General features: G+C 43.6%; 1 protein-coding gene across 2 annotated transcripts in view; it reads left to right on the top strand.

The window, feature by feature from the left end:
* GLS2 (glutaminase 2) overlaps positions 1–18581 on the top strand; it is a 172021-nt gene that overhangs the window by 118748 nt on the left and 34692 nt on the right. For both annotated transcript variants that reach the window (XM_069758450.1, XM_069758449.1), the window contains exons 9-10: positions 3168–3226; positions 18272–18338. In XM_069758450.1, the coding sequence (XP_069614551.1) occupies positions 3168–3226; positions 18272–18338 (126 nt within the window). The remainder of the gene's footprint in view (positions 1–3167; positions 3227–18271; positions 18339–18581) is intronic.

The following is an 18581-nucleotide window of genomic DNA, read 5'->3' as shown; positions in this document are numbered from 1 at the left end:
TCCAGCTCCGCACAATTACACCACAAGGCTTGACAGTAGTCGGCTACCTGCAGTATATCTCCATTCTAGACACAAAGCAGAACATCACTACTTTTTAAGCATTTTTTTTGTTTCAGGCATCTGTTAACGATTTTGCATTAAGCATTTCAATGTAACATGGCCCTTCTGCCATGTGCCAGTTATAATTTATTGGGGACATGCCAATACATTGCTTCTTCCTTCTTCATTATTTCCCGCTTAGTGTCACCCTCGTCTCTGTAATCGGCAGCTCGGGCATTTTTTAATGCCTTCCTTGTAGTGTAGGTGCCCACATATGAGAATGTACTGCAACTGAGCTGGCCCATGTAATTCTGCCTCATGTAGAATATTTCAGCTTCCATAAAGATGACAGAGGCCGGGGCTATCCATCAGAGAGAGGAGTGTGCTGCCGGGAAGTAAGTAATGAAGAGGAAAAATTAGTCCGGGTGTATAGACACGCCCCAATGCATTTTCCATCTCATTTTCATATGGATTCTACACTAGATTTCTCGTGACTGGCACATTGGTTTTCTACCCAAAATTGTTATTGTGGGAGAATTGCCTACACATCCATACCCCTACTTCCCAAACTCATAAGGCTGGATTCACATATCTGGATTTCATGGTCCTAATATGGGCCACGATGCACTGTCCGGCCACAGGTCATCTGACTTGAACTCGACAGCTTCTAACTGCACATGTGTGAAGGCCACGGTCACACGTTCCGTATTTGGTCAGTATTTCACATCAGTATTTGTAAGACAAAAGCAGGAGTGGAACAATGAGAGGAAAAGCATAATAGAAACACGTCACCACTTCTGTATTGATCACCCACTCCTGGTTTTGGCTCACAAATACTGATGTGAAATACTGACCAAATACTGAACGTGTGAACGTGGCCTAAGTGTAAAAACCCAGATTAAGCACTATATTAAATATTTCCATGCACTGAGGATTTGGTACAATCTGACACTCGGAGGATTCCAGGGGAAAGTGGCTGTTGGTTTAGCAAGTATTTTAATTTATCATTTATTTAGTTACATTTATTTTTTAGATAGCCAGTTTAATAATTTAATGACATCGACTGTGCTACATAATAAACATGATCTCTGCATGGAATTATACAATCTACAGTACCGACCAAAAGTTTGGGCACACCTTCTCATTTAAAGATTTTTGTGTATTTTCATGACTATGAAAATAGTAAATTCACACTGAAGGCATCAAAACTATGAATTAAAACATGTGGAATTATATACTTAACAAAAAAGTGTGAAACAACTGAAATTGTGTCTTATATTCTAGGTTCTTCAAAGTAGCCACCTTTTGGTTTAATGACTGCTTTGCACACTCTTTGCATTCTCTTGATGAGCTTCAAGAGGTAGTCATCGGGAATGGTCTTCCAACAATCTTGAAGGAGTTCCCAGAGATGCTTAGCACTTGTTGGCCCTTTTGCCTTCACTCTGCGGTCCAGCTCACCCCAAACCATCTCGATTGGGTTCAGGTCTGGTGACTGTGGAGGCCAGGTCATCTGGCATAGCACCCCATCACTGTCCTTCTTGGTCACATAGCCCTTACACAGCCTGGAGGTGTGTTTGGGGTCATTGTCCTAATGAAAAATAAATGATGGTCCAACTAAACGCAAACCGGATGGAATAGCATGCCGCTGCAAGATGCTGTGGTAGCCATGCTGGCCCTGTATGCCTTCAATTTTGAATAAATCCCCAACAGTGTCACCAGCAAAGCACCCCCACACCATCACCTCCTCTTCCATGCTTCACGGTGGGAACCAGGCATGTAAAGTCCATCCATTCACCTTTTCTGCGTCGCACAAAGACACGGTGGTTAAAACCAAAGATCTCAAATTTGAACTCATCAGACCAAAGCACAGATTCTCACTGGTCTAATGTCCATTCCTTGTGTTCTTTAGCCGAAACAAGTCTCTTCTGCTTGTTGCCTGTCCTTAGCAGTGGTTTCCTAGCAGCTATTTTACCCTGAATCCCTGCTGCACAAAGGCTCCTCTTAACAGTTGTTGCAGAGATGTGTCTGCTGCTAGAACTCTGTGTGGCATTGACCTGGTCTCTAATCAGAGCTGCTGTTAACCTGCGATTTCTGAGGTTGGTGACTCGGATAAACTTATCCTCAGAAGCAGAGGTGACTCTTGGTCTTCCTTTCCTGGGGCGGTCCTCATGTAAGCCAGTTTCTTTGTAGCAATTGATGGTTTTTGCAACTGCACTTGGGGACACTTTCAAAGTTTTCCAAATTTTTCGGACTGACTGACCTTCATTTCTTAAAGTAATGATGGCCACTCATTTTTCTTTACTTATCTGCTTTTTTTTTCTTGCCATAATACAAATTCTAACAGTCTATTCAGTAGGACTATCAGCTGTGTATCTACCAGACTTCTGCTCAACACAACTGATGGTCCCAACCCCATTTATAAGGCAAGAAATCAAGAAATCCCATTTATTAAACCTGACAGGGCACACCTGTGAAGTGAAAACCATTTCCGGTGACTACCTCTTGAAGCTCATCAAGAGAATGCCAAGAGTGTGCAAAGCAGTCATCAAAGCAAAAGGTGGCTACTTTGAAGAACCTAGAATATAAGACATAATTTCAGTTGTTTTACACTTTTATGTTAAGTATATAATTCCACATGTGTTAATTCATAGTTTTGATGCCTTTAGTGTGAATGTACAATTATCATAGTCATGAAAATACAGAAAGATCTTTTAATGAGAAGGTGTGTCCAAACTTTTGGTCTATACTGTACATGAATAATCTGCAAGGTTTTGGTGAATGCCAAACCTCCAGTGCTTCTGCCATTCAACAACACTGCCAATTTATCATTGAGCAGATTAAAACTGTGTCGAGGGAGTTTTGACAGCAAGAAATGTACTGCTGCATACTGATTGAGACCCCAAGTGCAGATGTGAGCACAGTCTTAGATTAAACACAAAATTAAGGCAAAACTTAATGTGCCCAGTCCCATCAGTTTAGTAGAGCTTTCCATTAACAGGGAGGAGTCTGTAGATGAAAATATAAATTAATTCAGTACAGTACCTGTAGCCCGAAGAATAAATAATGTTCTTATTTGTGTCAAGATACTTTTACAGAATCCCCTCAAGCTCTCTCTTTCTGTTCTCAAGGTCATGCAGTTTTTGAAAAGGATGGCAGGAAACGAGTTCATTGGCTTCAGCAATGCAATGTAAGGACAACTGATGTATCAGTCTGGGCGCCAATCTCAAGTGTGGAGGGCTCGCATGTCCCACTGTAATTATAATGTCATGAATCTTACAAAAACACATTGCCACATTGCTGTTTTCTTACCTATTTATGGTTGTGTGCTTTTGTGTGTTTATCAGTATGAATGTTTCTATTAAGTCTCCTAAAGTGAATGTCCAAATTTTATAGGTTATCCCTACCATGTAAAGTTATCTCCTATCTGAAGCTGCGTATTATTGGATCTCGAGAATAGGGCTTTGAAATGCCGCTGCTCCATTCTTTCTCTGTGGGAGTCCTGGAAGTAGAGGGATATAGCGCTCATCTATCTCTGGTGGGTATGTGATGCCTCAATTATGACCCAGCATTTCAGAGTCCTGTTCTTGGCATCAGTGAAACACCCAGCAGATGCAACCCAACCAATCTGCAAGTTATCACCTATGCTTTCTTACTTTTAGTCTTATACCTATTTATTATATGTTTAACTGGGAATCTGTTAGTAGGATCAACCCACCTAAGCCATCTATGTGGGCATGTAGGTCATAGGAAGCTGAATAGAAGGGTAGTTCACAAACGAACCAAGGCAAAGAGACAGCTCCCTGTTGTGAACAACGGGAGCCGGCACCTCAGTGAGAGCTACTGAATTCTCTTAATGGATCCTCATTGGGCGTAAAATTCAAGTGTTCGGCAGACAAAACCATGTCCACCCAAACCAAACCCCGCCCACTTATTAATTTAATTGGCTATCTGCAAGTGGGTGTGGTTTTGGCCTAGAGTAGGCAAGGTTTTGGCCTTGTTAACTATTAATTATGTGTTTACCTAGTGTGAACACATTTCGCTCTCCTTCTTCCCAGAGCTGTATTTTTTTATTTTTGGGTCAATATAGCCATATGAAGGCTTGTTTTTTGTGGGACGAGTTGTACTTTTGAATAACATCATTGGTTTTACCATGTCATGTACTCGAAAATGGGGAAAAAAATTGCAAGTGCGGTGAAATTGCAAAAAAAGTGCAATTCCACAACAGTTTTTGGGAGTTTTTTACCATGTTCACCAAATGCTAAAATTGAGTTGTCATTGTGATTCTCCAGTTCATTACGAATATACAGACACCAAACATGTATAGGTTGTTTTTTATTTACATGGTGAAATAAAAATTCAAAGTTTGTTAAAAAAAAATTGCATCATTTTCCTAGACCCGTGGTGTTAGGTGTCTAGTTCCCGCTGCTGCACAGGGGGAATCTCAAACCATGTCCACTACGGTCTCCCATTCTCTTCCAGCTGCAGTGTAGCCTGCTCAGCAGAGATGTTGGTCCCAGCATCTGGCTCAAGCTGATACTGTGCAGCTGGTTACTGCTAACTTTCCAGGCTCAGCCATCGTAACCAGTACTGATCAGCGGCAAGCAGGTTCTCCTGGGACTGTCCTGCTTTTCTTCTTCTGAGCATGCCCAAGGGACGACTTCTCATTGGAGGTCGGGGGTCACATGCTCAGGTCCTGTAGCAGCTCCTATTGGACCACTAGGAAGGTCCTGGAGATCTTCCGCTATAAAAGGTTCGCATGGCCGTATGGCCATGCGCTAGTATAAATCAGTTATTGTGTGTGTATGTATGCCTGTTCTGGTGAAAGCTCCGAATCATACCCATCCCTAGTGTTGATGAATGCTCGCGAATGTTTGCGCTGTCTAGCGCCAGTTGGTGCCATCCAGCACCAGGCACAATCTAATGGCATCTATATGCAGCATTAGCCAGTGCGGCACCGTGCGCAACCAGTGCGCTTACCTGTCCCTAATTAGGTCGGTTAGTGGTGTCTGCACTAAATCTATTTGTGTTTATTTTCCCTGGCACCGCAGCTCCGGTGCCGAATGCAAGTGGTCTAAAGGGACTCTAACCCCACGTCTTGGGGCACAGTTCTGTGACTCTATACTTGTCTTTCCTCTGCGGTATTGCGGCCCTGTGACGCAACAGGGTTCACTTCCTTCAGACCGGGTGTAGCTAACCCGTGTGTGTTTTCATTATACCGCCATTTACTGTCTGCCATTACCTAGCAGCAGGTATCATCTCTGCACGGTGGACCCCGGGCTGCGAACTCACCTTATTCAATCTTTATAATTATTTGGTGCGTTCCGCCAGCCCTAACACGTAGTGTCTCCATGACACATGGGTGAGGGCTTATTGTTTGCATGTTGAGCTACTGTTTGTAATTATACCATTTTGGTGTGGATATGATCTTTTGATCACTGTTATTGCATTTTAACGCAATGTTGCAGTGACCAAAAAAAGTAATTCTGGCATTTTGGCTTTTTTTTTTTTTGCTACACCTTTTACCGATCTGAATAATTCTGTTTATAGGTTTATAGATTGGGCGGTTCTGAACGCGGTGATACCAAATATGTGTATTTTTTTAAAACATTTTTTTAAAAGTTTTTGCATGCTTCAATAGTCTCCATGGGAGACTAGAAACTGCAATACTTTGATCGGCTCTGCTACATACAGGCAGGGCTGGCACAAGCACCTGGCGCACCCGGGCATGTGCTGGGGCCCTGAGCAGGCAGTGGGCCCACTCGCCATCGGGGACACTGGCGCGCTATAGTGCCGGCCCCCGCAAGTGGACCCCCCGCCTGCTCTGGGCCCTGGCACTTGTGATACTTACCTCTCTCGGTTCCAGCGCTGCAGCGTCTTCCATCCTCTGACTGTGACGTTCAGGTCAGAGGGCTCGATGACGTCACCAGTGCGCGCCCTCTGCCTGAGCACAGAGAGCAGGAAGACGCCAACAGTGAGGAGTCCAGAGCAGAGCAGTGTCAAACAACAAGAGGTGAGTATTTCATTTTTTATTTTTTTTATTTGGAGCAATATATTGGGACCATCAGAAGGGGCCCATATATGAAGCATTATATGGGGCTAATTCTATATGGAGCATCTTATGGGGCCAATAATATAGGGAGCATCTTATGGGGCCAATTCTATAGGGAGCATTATATGGGGCCAATTTAATATGGAGCAGTATATGGGGTCAATAATATATGAAGCATCTTATGGGACTAATTATATATGGAGCATTTTATATGGCCAATTATATATGGAGCATTATATGGGGCCCATTATACATGGAGCATCTTATGGGGCCAATTGTTTTTAGAGCATTATATGGGGCCCATTCTGTAAGGAGTATTATATGGGGCCCATTCTGTATGGAGCAATATATAGGACTCAGTATAATGTATGGGGCCAATCATATACTGTATGGAGCATTATATGAGGCCCATTATATATGGAGCAATAGATGGGGCCCATCATATACTGTATGGAGAATTATATGTGGCTCACTATACTGTATGGAGCATTATATGGGGTCAATTCCGTATGAAGCAATATATGCGGCTCATTCGGTATGGAGCACTCTGTGGTGCCCATTATACTGTATGGAGCATTATATGAGGCTCATTATTCTGTATGGAGCATAATATTGGGCTCATTATTCTGTTTGGAGCAATATATGGGCAGGGGCGCCGCTATCATGGGGCAAGTTGAGTCGTTTGCTTCAGGCGGCAGTCCTCATTGAAAGACAGGGGGCGGCAGAGCGGCGGTCAGAACACCTGCTACTGACTCTCCATAATCCCTGACATTTGCTGTCACTAGTGCGGTGCGCGCCCCCCTGCTCACAACCCACGGTGTGCAATATCAGCCGGTCATCCCTGCACCTGCAGAGCAGCACATCACCTATTGGCTGCTCTGTGCAAACAGGACCTGTGATGAGGTCACAGGAGGGGAGGAGTCACATGATCGGGATCTCCATGGATTGCAGACTCTGCTGTGCTGGTTGCCATGGTAAGTGTGTGTATGAGGTGTATGGAGCAGAGCCGTGTGCGTATGAGGTGTATGGAGTGGAGCCGTGTGTGTATGAGGTGTATGGAGCAGAGCGGGGTGTGTATGAGGTGTACGGAGCAGAGCCTGGTGTGTATGAGGTGTACGGAGCAGAGCTGGGTGTATATGAGATGTACGGAGCGGAGCCGGGTGTGTATGAGATGTACGGAGCGGAGCCGGGTGTGTATGAGGTGTACGGAGTGGAGCTGCATGTGTATGAGGTGTATGGAGCAGAGCCGGGTGTGTATGAGGTGTATGGAGCGGAGCTGGGTGTGTGAGGTGTATGGAGCAGAACCGGGTGTGTGCGAGGTGTATGGAGCGGAGCCGCATGAGTACGGAGTGGAGCCGTGTGTGCAAGGTGTACGGAGCGCAGCCAGATGTGTAGGAGTAACTATGTGTGGCCATTATACAGTATGAAGCATCATGTGGGCCCATTATACAGTATGGAGCATCACGTGAAGCCATTATACAGTATGGAGCATCATGTGTGACCATTATACAGTATGGAGAATCATGTGTGACTATTATACAGTATGGAGCACTGTGTGGCCATTATACAGTATGGAGCATCATGTGGCCATTAAACAGTATGGAGCATCATGTGTGGCCATTATACAGTATGGAGCATCATGTGTGGCCATTATACAGTATGGAGCATCATGTGTGGCCATTATACAGTATGGAGCACTGTGTGGCCATTATATAGTATGGAGCATTATGTGTGGGCATTATACAGTATGGAGCATCATGTGTGACAATTTTACAGTATGGAGCATCATATGTGGCCATTATACAGTATGGAGCACTGTGTGGCCATTATACAGTATGGAGCATTATGTGTGGGCATTATACAGTATGGAGCATCATGTGTGACAATTTTACAGTATGGAGCATCATATGTGGCCATTATACAGTATGGAGCACTGTGTGGCCATTATACAGTATGGAGCATTATGTGTGCCCATTATACAGTATGGAACACTGTGTGCCCATTATACAGTATGGAGCATCCTGTGGGGCTCATTATACTGTATGGAGCAATATATGGGGCTCATTATACTGTATGGAGCAATATATGGGGCTCATTATACTGTATGGAGGACTATACTGTCTGATTTATGACCTATTGTAGAATGTACAATAGTTATCACTCATGTAATGTATGGGGGGACTGTATATGAGATGGGAGCCCTATAGGGGGGCTGTACTGTATATGTGTTTGGGGGGGGCGCCGTTTTGAAGTTTGCCTCAGACAGCAGTGTGGCTAGGTTCACCCCTGTATATGGGGCTCATTATTCTGTATAGAGGACTATGTGGTGCCAATTATACTGTATGGAGCACTATATGGGGCCATTATACTGTATGGGACAATATATGGGGTTCTGTCATGATTCCAATGGCAGGGAATCACAAAAGGACAAGCACCAACGAGCTCTAGGGTGATGGAACCTGAGCTGACCGCGACCCTAAACCTGAACACACAAATAACAATAGCCGGGGAACGTGCCTACGTTGATCCTAGACGTCTCGCACCAGCCAAAGATCTAACTTCCCCTATTAGAAGAAACACAGACCTCTCTTGCCTCCAGAGAAATACCCCACAGAAATAGCAGCCCCCCACATATAATGACGGTGAAATGAGAGGAAGGCACATACACAGTATGAAAACAGATTCAGCAAAATGGGGCCCGCTAAAACTAGATAGCAGAGGATACAAAAGTAAACTGCGCGGTCAGCAAAAAACCCTTCAAAAAACCATCCTGTAATTACTTAAACTCATGTTCCAACTCATGGAACATGAGGAGCAATTACAGCCCAGTAGAGCAACCAGCAGCAAAGAAACAATTATATGCAAGCTGGACAAGACAAAAATAAAGCAAAACGTGGAACAAGAAAATCAAAAACTTAGCTTGTCCTGAAGATTACTGAAGCCAGAAGCTGAGGTAACAAAACACTCTGATAACCTTGATAGCCGGCGGGGAAATGACAAGAAAGCCCGGTTAAATAGGAAACTCCCAAATCCTAATAGAACAGGTGGACACCAGAGACAGCAGAACACAAATCACCCAGTACCATCAGTAACCACCAGAGGGAGCCCAAAAACAGAACTCACAACAGTACCCCCCCCTTGAGGAGGGGTCACCGAACCCTCACGAGAACCACCAGGGCGACCAGGATGAGCCCTATGAAAAGCGCGGACCAAATCATCAGCATGAACATCAGAGGCAACCACCCAAGAATTATCCTCCTGACCATAACCCTTCCACTTGACCAAATATTGGAGTTTCTGTCTGGAAACACGAGAATCCAAGATCTTCTCCACAACATACTCCAATTCTCCCTCCACCAGCACCGGAGCAGGAGGCTCAAGCGAAGGAACAACAGGTACCTCATACCTCCGCAACAATGACCGATGGAACACATTATGAATAGCAAACGATTCCGGGAGATCCAAACGAAACGACACAGGGTTAAGAATTTCCAAGATCCTATAAGGACCGATGAACCGAGGCTTGAACTTAGGAGAAGAGACCTTCATAGGAACAAAACGAGAAGACAACCACACCAAGTCCCCAACACGAAGTCGAGGACCCACGCGGCGACGGCGATTAGCAAACTGCTGAGCCTTCTCCTGGGACAACTTCAAATTGTCCACCACATGACTCCAAATCTGATGCAACCTATCCACCACCATGTCCACTCCAGGACAATCAGAAGGCTCCACCTGACCAGAGGAAAAACGAGGATGAAACCCCGAATTACAAAAGAAAGGAGAAACCAAGGTAGCAGAACTAGCCCGATTATTAAGGGCAAACTCGGCCAGCGGCAAAAAGGTAACCCAGTCATCCTGATCAGCAGAAACAAAACACCTCAAATAAGTTTCCAAGGTCTGATTAGTTCGCTCCGTCTGGCCATTCGTCTGAGGGTGGAATGCAGACGAAAAGGACAAATCAATGCCCATCTTAGCACAGAACGTCCGCCAAAATCTAGACACAAACTGGGATCCCCTGTCAGAAACGATGTTCTCCGGAATCCCATGCAAACGAACCACGTTCTGGAAAAACAGAGGGACCAACTCAGAGGAGGAAGGCAACTTAGGCAAGGGTACAAGATGAACCATTTTAGAAAAGCGGTCACACACAGCCCAGATGACAGACATTTTTTGAGAGACAGGGAGATCCGAAATAAAGTCCATGGAAATGTGCGTCCAAGGCCTCTTCGGGATAGGCAAAGGTGACAACAATCCACTGGCTCGAGAACAGCAAGGCTTAGCCCGAGCACAAACCTCACAAGACTGCACAAAAGAACGCACATCCCTCGACAAGGAAGGCCACCAAAAAGACCTGGCCACCAAGTCTCTAGTACCAAATATTCCAGGATGACCTGCCAACGCAGAAGAATGGACCTCGGAGATGACTCTACTGGTCCAACTATCCGGAACAAACAGTCTCTCAGGCGGACAACGATCAGGTTTACCCGCCTGAAACTCCTGCAAAGCACGTCGCAGGTCTGGGAAGACGGCCGACAAAATCACCCCATCCCTAAGGATACCAGTGGGCTCAGAATTTCCAGGGGAGTCAGGCACAAAACTCCTAGAAAGAGCATCCGCCTTCACATTCTTTGAACCTGGCAGGTATGAAACCACAAAATTGAAACGAGAGAAAAACAGTGACCAACGAGCCTGTCTAGGATTCAGACGCCTGGCAGACTCAAGGTAAATCAGATTTTTGTGATCAGTCAAGACCACCACACGATGTCTAGCACCCTCCAGCCAATGACGCCACTCCTCAAATGCCCACTTCATGGCCAAAAGTTCCCGATTACCCACATCATAATTCCGCTCAGCGGGCGAAAATTTTCTAGAAAAGAACGCACATGGCTTCATCACCGAGCAATCGGAGCTTCTCTGTGACAAAACCGCCCCCGCTCCAATCTCGGAAGCATCAATCTCAACTTGGAAAGGAAGCGAAACATCAGGCTGACGCAACACAGGAGCAGAAGAAAACCGGCGTTTAAGTTCCTGAAAGGCCTCCACAGCCGCAGGAGACCAATCAGCAACATCAGCACCCTTCTTAGTTAAATCCGTCAAAGGCTTAACAACACTAGAAAAATTAGTTATAAAACGACGATAGAAATTACCAAAGCCCAAGAACTTCTGCAAACTCTTAAGAGATGCAGGCTGCGTCCAGTCACAAATAGCCCGAACCTTGACGGGATCCATCTCAATAGTAGAAGGGGAAAAAATATACCCCAAGAAAGAAATCTTCTGGACTCCAAAGAGACACTTTGAGCCCTTTACAAACAAGGAATTAGCCCGCAGGACCTGAAACACCTTCCTGACCTGCTGAACATGAGACTCCCAGTCATCAGAAAAAACCAAAATATCATCCAAATACACAATCATAAATTTATCCAGATATTCACGGAAAATATCGTGCATAAAGGACTGGAAGACTGAAGGAGCATTAGAAAGTCCGAAAGGCATTACCAAATACTCAAAATGGCCCTCAGGCGTATTAAATGCGGTTTTCCACTCATCACCTTGCTTTATTCGTATAAGATTATACGCACCCCGGAGATCAATCTTAGTGAACCATTTAGCCCCCTTAATGCGAGCAAACAAATCAGTCAACAAAGGCAAAGGATACTGATATTTTACGGTAATCTTATTCAAAAGACGATAATCTATACAAGGCCTCAAGGACCCATCTTTTTTGGCCACGAAAAAAAAACCTGCTCCCAAAGGGGACGAAGATGGACGGATATGTCCCTTTTCCAAGGACTCCTTAACATAATCCCGCATAGCAGTATGCTCTGGCACTGATAGATTGAACAAACGACCTTTAGGAAATTTACTACCAGGAATTAAATCTATAGCACAATCGCAATCCCTGTGAGGAGGAAGCGAACTGAGCTTAGGCTCCTCAAAAACATCCCGATAATCCGACAAAAATACAGGAACCTCAGAAGGAGTAGATGAAGCGATAGAAATCGGAGGTGCATCATCATGAACCCCCTGACATCCCCAGCTTAACACAGACATTGTTTTCCAGTCAAGGACTGGATTATGAGTTTGTAACCATGGCAGACCAAGTACTAGAACATCATGTAAATTATACAATACCAGGAAGCGAATCACCTCCTGATGAACGGGAGTCATACGCATGGTCACTTGTGTCCAGTACTGAGGTTTATTCATAGCTAAAGGTGTAGAGTCAATTCCCTTCAAAGGAATAGGGACTTCCAGAGGCTCAAGACTAAACCCAGATCGCTTGGCAAATGACCAATCCATAAGACTCAGGGCAGCGCCTGAATCTACATAGGCATCGACGGAAATGGATGATAATGAGCAAATCAGAGTCACAGACAGAATGAACTTAGACTGTAACGTACTAATGGCAACAGACTTATCAACCTTTTTTGTGCGTTTAGAGCATGCTGATATAACATGAGCTGAATCACCACAATAAAAGCACAACCCATTTTTCCGCCTATAGTTTTGCCGTTCACTTCTAGACTGAACTCTATCACATTGCATTGTCTCAAGTGCCTGTTCAGAAGACACCGCCAAATGGTGCACAGGTTTGCGCTCCCGTAAACGCCGATCAATCTGAATAGCCATAGTCATAGACTCATTCAGACCCGTAGGCGCAGGGAACCCCACCATAACATCTTTAATGGCCTCAGAAAGGCCATCTCTGAACTTTGCAGCCAGGGCGCACTCATTCCACTGAGTAAGCACTGACCATTTCCGAAATTTTTGACAATATATTTCTGCTTCATCTTGTCCCTGAGAGAGAGCTAATAAAGCTTTTTCAGCCTGAATCTCTTGGTTAGGTTCCTCATAGAGCAAACCCAATGCCAGAAAAAACGCATCCACATTAAGCAACGCAGGATCCCCTGGTGCCAATGCAAATGCCCAATTTTGAGGGTCACCCCGCAGGAAAGATATAATAATCTTAACCTGCTGAGCAGGGTCTCCAGAAGAGCGAGATTTCAAAGAAAGGAACAGCTTGCAATTGTTCCTAAAATTCAGAAAACTAGATCTATCTCCAGCAAAGAACTCTGGAATAGGAATTCTAGGTTCAGACATAGGAGCATGTACAACAAAATCTTGTATATTTTGAACCTTAGCAGCAAGATTATTCAAGCTGGAAGCTAAACTCTGGACGTCCATGATAAACAGCTAAGGTCAGAGCCATTCAAGGATTAAGAGGAGGAAAAAAAAAATCAGCCAGGCTGCAATTAGGGCTAAGCAGCAACCTCAGAGGAGAAAAAAAAAAAAAAAAAAACTTCCTCAGACTACTTTTCCTCCTACTTCAGCCCAAACATTTTTGGCCGGCTATACTGTCATGATTCCAATGGCAGGGAATCACAAAAGGACAAGCACCAACGAGCTCTAGGGTGATGGAACCTGAGCTGACCGCGACCCTAAACCTGAACACACAAATAACAATAGCCGGGGAACGTGCCTACGTTGATCCTAGACGTCTCGCACCAGCCGAAGATCTAACTTCCCCTATTAGAAGAAACACAGACCTCTCTTGCCTCCAGAGAAATACCCCACAGAAATAGCAGCCCCCCACATATAATGACGGTGAAATGAGAGGAAGGCACATACACAGTATGAAAACAGATTCAGCAAAATGAGGCCCGCTAAAACTAGATAGCAGAGGATACAAAAGTAAACTGCGCGGTCAGCAAAAAACCCTTCAAAAAACCATCCTGTAATTACTTGAACTCATGTTCCAACTCATGGAACATGAGGAGCAATTACAGCCCACTAGAGCAACCAGCAGCAAAGAAACAATTATATGCAAGCTGGACAAGACAAAAATAAAGCAAAATGTGGAACAAGAAAATCAAAAACTTAGCTTGTCCTGAAGATTACTGAAGCCAGAAGCTGAGGTAACAAAACACTCTGATAACCTTGATAGCCGGCGGGGAAATGACAAGAAAGCCCGGTTAAATAGGAAACTCCCAAATCCTAATAGAACAGGTGGACACCAGAGACAGCAGAACACAAGTCACCCAGTACCATCAGTAACCACCAGAGGGAGCCCAAAAACAGAACTCACAACAGGGTTCATTATTCTGTTTGGAGCAATATATGGGGCTCATTATTCTGTATAGAGGACTATACTGTCCGGTTTCTGAGCTAATGTAGAATGTACAATAGATATCACTCATGTAATGTAAGAAGTAAGTGAAATCTTTGGCATTGTACTATACCTATATTTCTCTGCCGTATCGGTGCATTATGAATTGTATGTGTTAAAGGGGTCCACCGGGACTCTTTTGCCCAGGGCCCATGAAAACCTGGAGCCAGCCCTGCATACAGGCAATGATCAGATCGCCTGTGTGTAGCAGATATGCTCACTTCCTATGAGTGCTGACCATCGGGCGGTAATAATAGCAATCCGGCAATGACAACTATAGAAGTCTGCTGGAGACCTCTGGTTGTCATGCCGACCCATTGGCGACCTGCCATCATGTGTCAATCAGAGATTGTCAGCGGCATTTAACAGGTTATCATCCATGGGTGGATCGCGATTCCACCCGCGGCTGTTAGGGGCACATGTCGCAAAAAGAGCCGGACTGCCCATCACTACGTGTGATTATGAGAGCAAAGTGTCATCCATTACACATCATACTGGTAACTCCCCTTTCATTTAAAACCAGCTCTGGAGACAGATTTACATGCAGATCAGTGTCCGGCCCATAGATCTTAAGATAATAAGAAAAACATGGATTTATCTGGAATAAGACATCAGATCACAGATATCAAGGTATTATTTTATTCTACTTTCTATGACTTACATGTCCAAGCAGACAGCTTAGAAGGGCGGAGATTATTTGACGCTCACTCAAAAAAAGGTGCAGCTCCACGCTGAGGAGTGTTAGAAAAAAGGTGCATTGCTTATGATGCAGCAACATAAGGCAAACTTCACCAAAATTATTAAGTGCAAAAAATTGCCCAAAGTAAATCAACCAAAAGTCTCAAATTTAATGCATCTTTAATCATCTGTCTCAACATATTTATATCTGTACAGCTCTGTGGAATATGATGGTGCTATGTAAACTAGTATAGTAAAGAAATAAAAATAATAACCATAATCCACTGTGCTCCAATAATACAACACCTGGGTATCCACACCTTACAAACTTACATGTGAGCAGCCAATCCTGGCCGATCTATAAGAGATAAGTGGCATTTTAGGGCAGTTCTGGAAACTGAATCCTGGGCATTTGTTTATCATGTCATTAAGATACTATGTGATTATAAATGGATATATAGTAAAACCTTACCAAAACAACACCAATTTAAGAAGAGCACATCGCTATGTTCACACATTGCATTTTTGCTGTGTTTTTTTTCTGCAGGCAAAACCTGCTCTCTTGGAAGTAAAGACGCTGCTTACAAAAATATTTTTTTTTGTTGCTTTTTTTTTTTTTTTTGCTGTGTTTTTTGTTGTGTTTTTGTTGTCTCTTGTGAATGCTGATAAAGTTTAGTGCCCCCCTAAAAATCATGATGCAACTTCCTTGTACCAAAAACATAGCAAAACATGTACTTTTTTTGTGTTTTTGCTGTGTTTTTTCACTTACTTTCTGTGCGTGAAAACACACTGGAAAAAGTGACGTACTGCAGTTTGCAAAAACTCAACAGATTTCCTTATCAGTCAGGCAAAAAAAAAAAAAAACATTGTGTGTGCATGAGATTTCAGAAATCTCATAACTTTTGCTGGTACTGTAAAACGCAGCTTAAAATTTGCATTAAAAATGGCAACGTGTGAACATAGCCTAAGGCTACTTTCACACTTGCGTTTTTAGCAATCCGTCGCAATCCGTCGTTTTGGAAAAAAAAACAGATCCTGCAAATGTGCCCACAGGATGCGTTTTTTTCCCATAGACTTGTATTAGCAACGGATCGCGACGGATGGCCACACGTCGCGTCCGTCGTGCAACGGATCCGTCGTGTTTTGGCGGATCGTCGGCACGAAAAAACGTTCAAATGAACGTTTTTTTGTCCGTCGCGCCCGCCATTTTCTACAGCACATGTGCGGCTGAAACTCCGCCCCCTCATCCCCGGACTTTAGACTGGGCAGCCGATGCCTTGAAAAACTGCATCCGCTGCCCACGTCGTGCACAAATTTCACAACGTGCATTGGTACGTCGGCCCGATGCATAGCGACGGACCCCGTACCGACGCTAGTGTGAAAGTAGCCTAAGAAAGACAAGATCTTTCTGTGCATACTTGACTTCCTCTTTGAGAGAATCATCTCTCTAGAAGATCATTTCTCACTTTCATATGGGGATGTCTCAATACTAAGAATCTCTCCCTTGCAATTTGTAAGAACAACACAATTAAGTGAAAAAGCAAATTAATCCTTTTATATGTTTCCTCTTCTTGCCTTCATATGGCGTTAAAAAAAAACTTAGGATATTTCATTATGTGTAATAATTTGAGATGAGCGGATCAATTTGCAAAGGATGGAGTAGAGTCAAATTTCCTGAACACCGTGGTTCAACGTGAATTAAAAAACTTTGAAATTCGATTTACATTTCACAAAAAAAAAATATCCGCACACAGATGAAGCAATTGTGTATTCACCATGAGTTCCCCATCTACACCTGGCTGGTCCCTGTACAGACTAGAAAGGCCCTAGCCACATCACTAAAAACATCACCTTGGACCTATCTCCCTGTAATGCCATTGAGGGGTTTCTCATACCTCCTGAGGAACAGAGGGGAGGCCACAACACACTACCAACAAGGGGAAAGGAAAGTATGAAGAAAGATATGAAAACCCAGGATAAGAAACTAAAGCACATTCATATAGGGTAGAGAGGGAAAGCTGAGGAGAACCAAAAATAAAAGGAACAAGTATAACCTCCCAGAAACCTTACAGTGATAAAAAAGAAATGTGCTGGGAGGGAAAGCAAACAGATTCACTGCAAGAATACAACCGGAGTTTACCAAGCAAGGTAAGCCCCTTAGCTGAAAAGCTGAAACTTCTGAACCCACATCCACCAAGAGGTATAGCCAGCAAGGAAGTGTGGTAAAGGGTGAGCATATATAACCCCACCCAGAATATGCGTAGGGCAAAGCAAGACAGGAAAATAAGAAACACCTGGAGCAAACCAAGAAAGAAAAACAAAGACAATAGAAAACATCAATATTTGCACAGGGAAGAAAGCAGAAAAAGGAACTCACCAAGCAGCAGCAGGTCACAGGATCGCATTCCCAAACTGAGCTATGACACATACCTTGCACATTGGTAGAATAAGACGTAATTGTTTTTTCTACTTAAAAAAGATGCTAGTCTAGCATTGAAACGTTTTATGGAAATAAACGCCATTGAACTCATCCTAAGTCCTAAGGATTCTTTATCACAGCAGCACAGCTTAATATCGTGTTATTGTCCAAATTTGTCATACTCACATTTTCATACCTTGTTCATTGATGATGGTCAGTACTTGGGTCATCAGAGATCAGCAGTTATCAGTGGTGCACAGTCGAGCACAGAACGGGCAGTTTGTATGGCAGTCAGTTTCCATCTTCAGATTCTACTGTGTAAGTGAAATATAAATTCTCTTCCTTCACCTTTCCAGTATTTAAATCCTCGCAAATTTGTTCACCGCAAATCAAATTTCTGGAGAAATTTCAGTGAAGCTGAAGAACTCGAATTTCAAAAGATCTGCTCATCTCTAGCAATAATACATTTACATGGCACAGGGTCACTGAAACTTTTTGTATTGGGTTTTAACCAGATAGACCATGGGATGCATGAGCCACCAATTGTGGTCAAAGGCCATGCCAAAATTAAAAATATTGCTGAATTTTTAATCACTGCTTTAAATTATGCCTCCTTAATTTGCGATTCATCAACTAGTGAGCGCTCCACTAGTAAGACCTAGTTCAAGGTTTGAGAAGCACTGGTTTACTAGCATGATGTCGTAAAATGCACAACCAAGTCAATTTCAGGCAGATTGCATTAAATCCATACAGATGCACCACAGCCAACAGCATTCAGTGTATATCACTTTACTCACCTAACATATTAGATGACATTTCGTCTCACAAGCTGAAACCTTTTTCACTGCATCACATGAGAAACGTAAATTACTTCCAAATGTTTTTGTTAACCCAATTTGTATTCCACATTCTACAGTTTTCAATCGGAAAAGGAGACTGGCGATCGGAACTATGCTATTGGATATTACCTCAAAGAGAAAAAGGTAAAAATTCTCACCCCAGTCTTAGTGTACTCGTAATAGGAATCAGCAACTAAAACGTATCCACTCCATCAGGAAATTGGATATTTTCTAACATTGATTTTACTTTATGATTTGTAAAAACTGTGTTCGCGTTGATCTAAAATGAGGGCATCAGTCTAGATCCCAGTGATTGACCCTGAATGCACAAAGGATATTGCAATGAGTGTTTAAGGGAAAACTTAAAGGGTTCAAAAATAGTGATGA

This window comes from Ranitomeya imitator, chromosome 3, assembly GCF_032444005.1.
Source record: "Ranitomeya imitator isolate aRanImi1 chromosome 3, aRanImi1.pri, whole genome shotgun sequence".
Classification (NCBI taxonomy): domain Eukaryota; kingdom Metazoa; phylum Chordata; class Amphibia; order Anura; family Dendrobatidae; genus Ranitomeya; species Ranitomeya imitator.
This window is presented reverse-complemented; position numbering and strand designations above follow the sequence as displayed.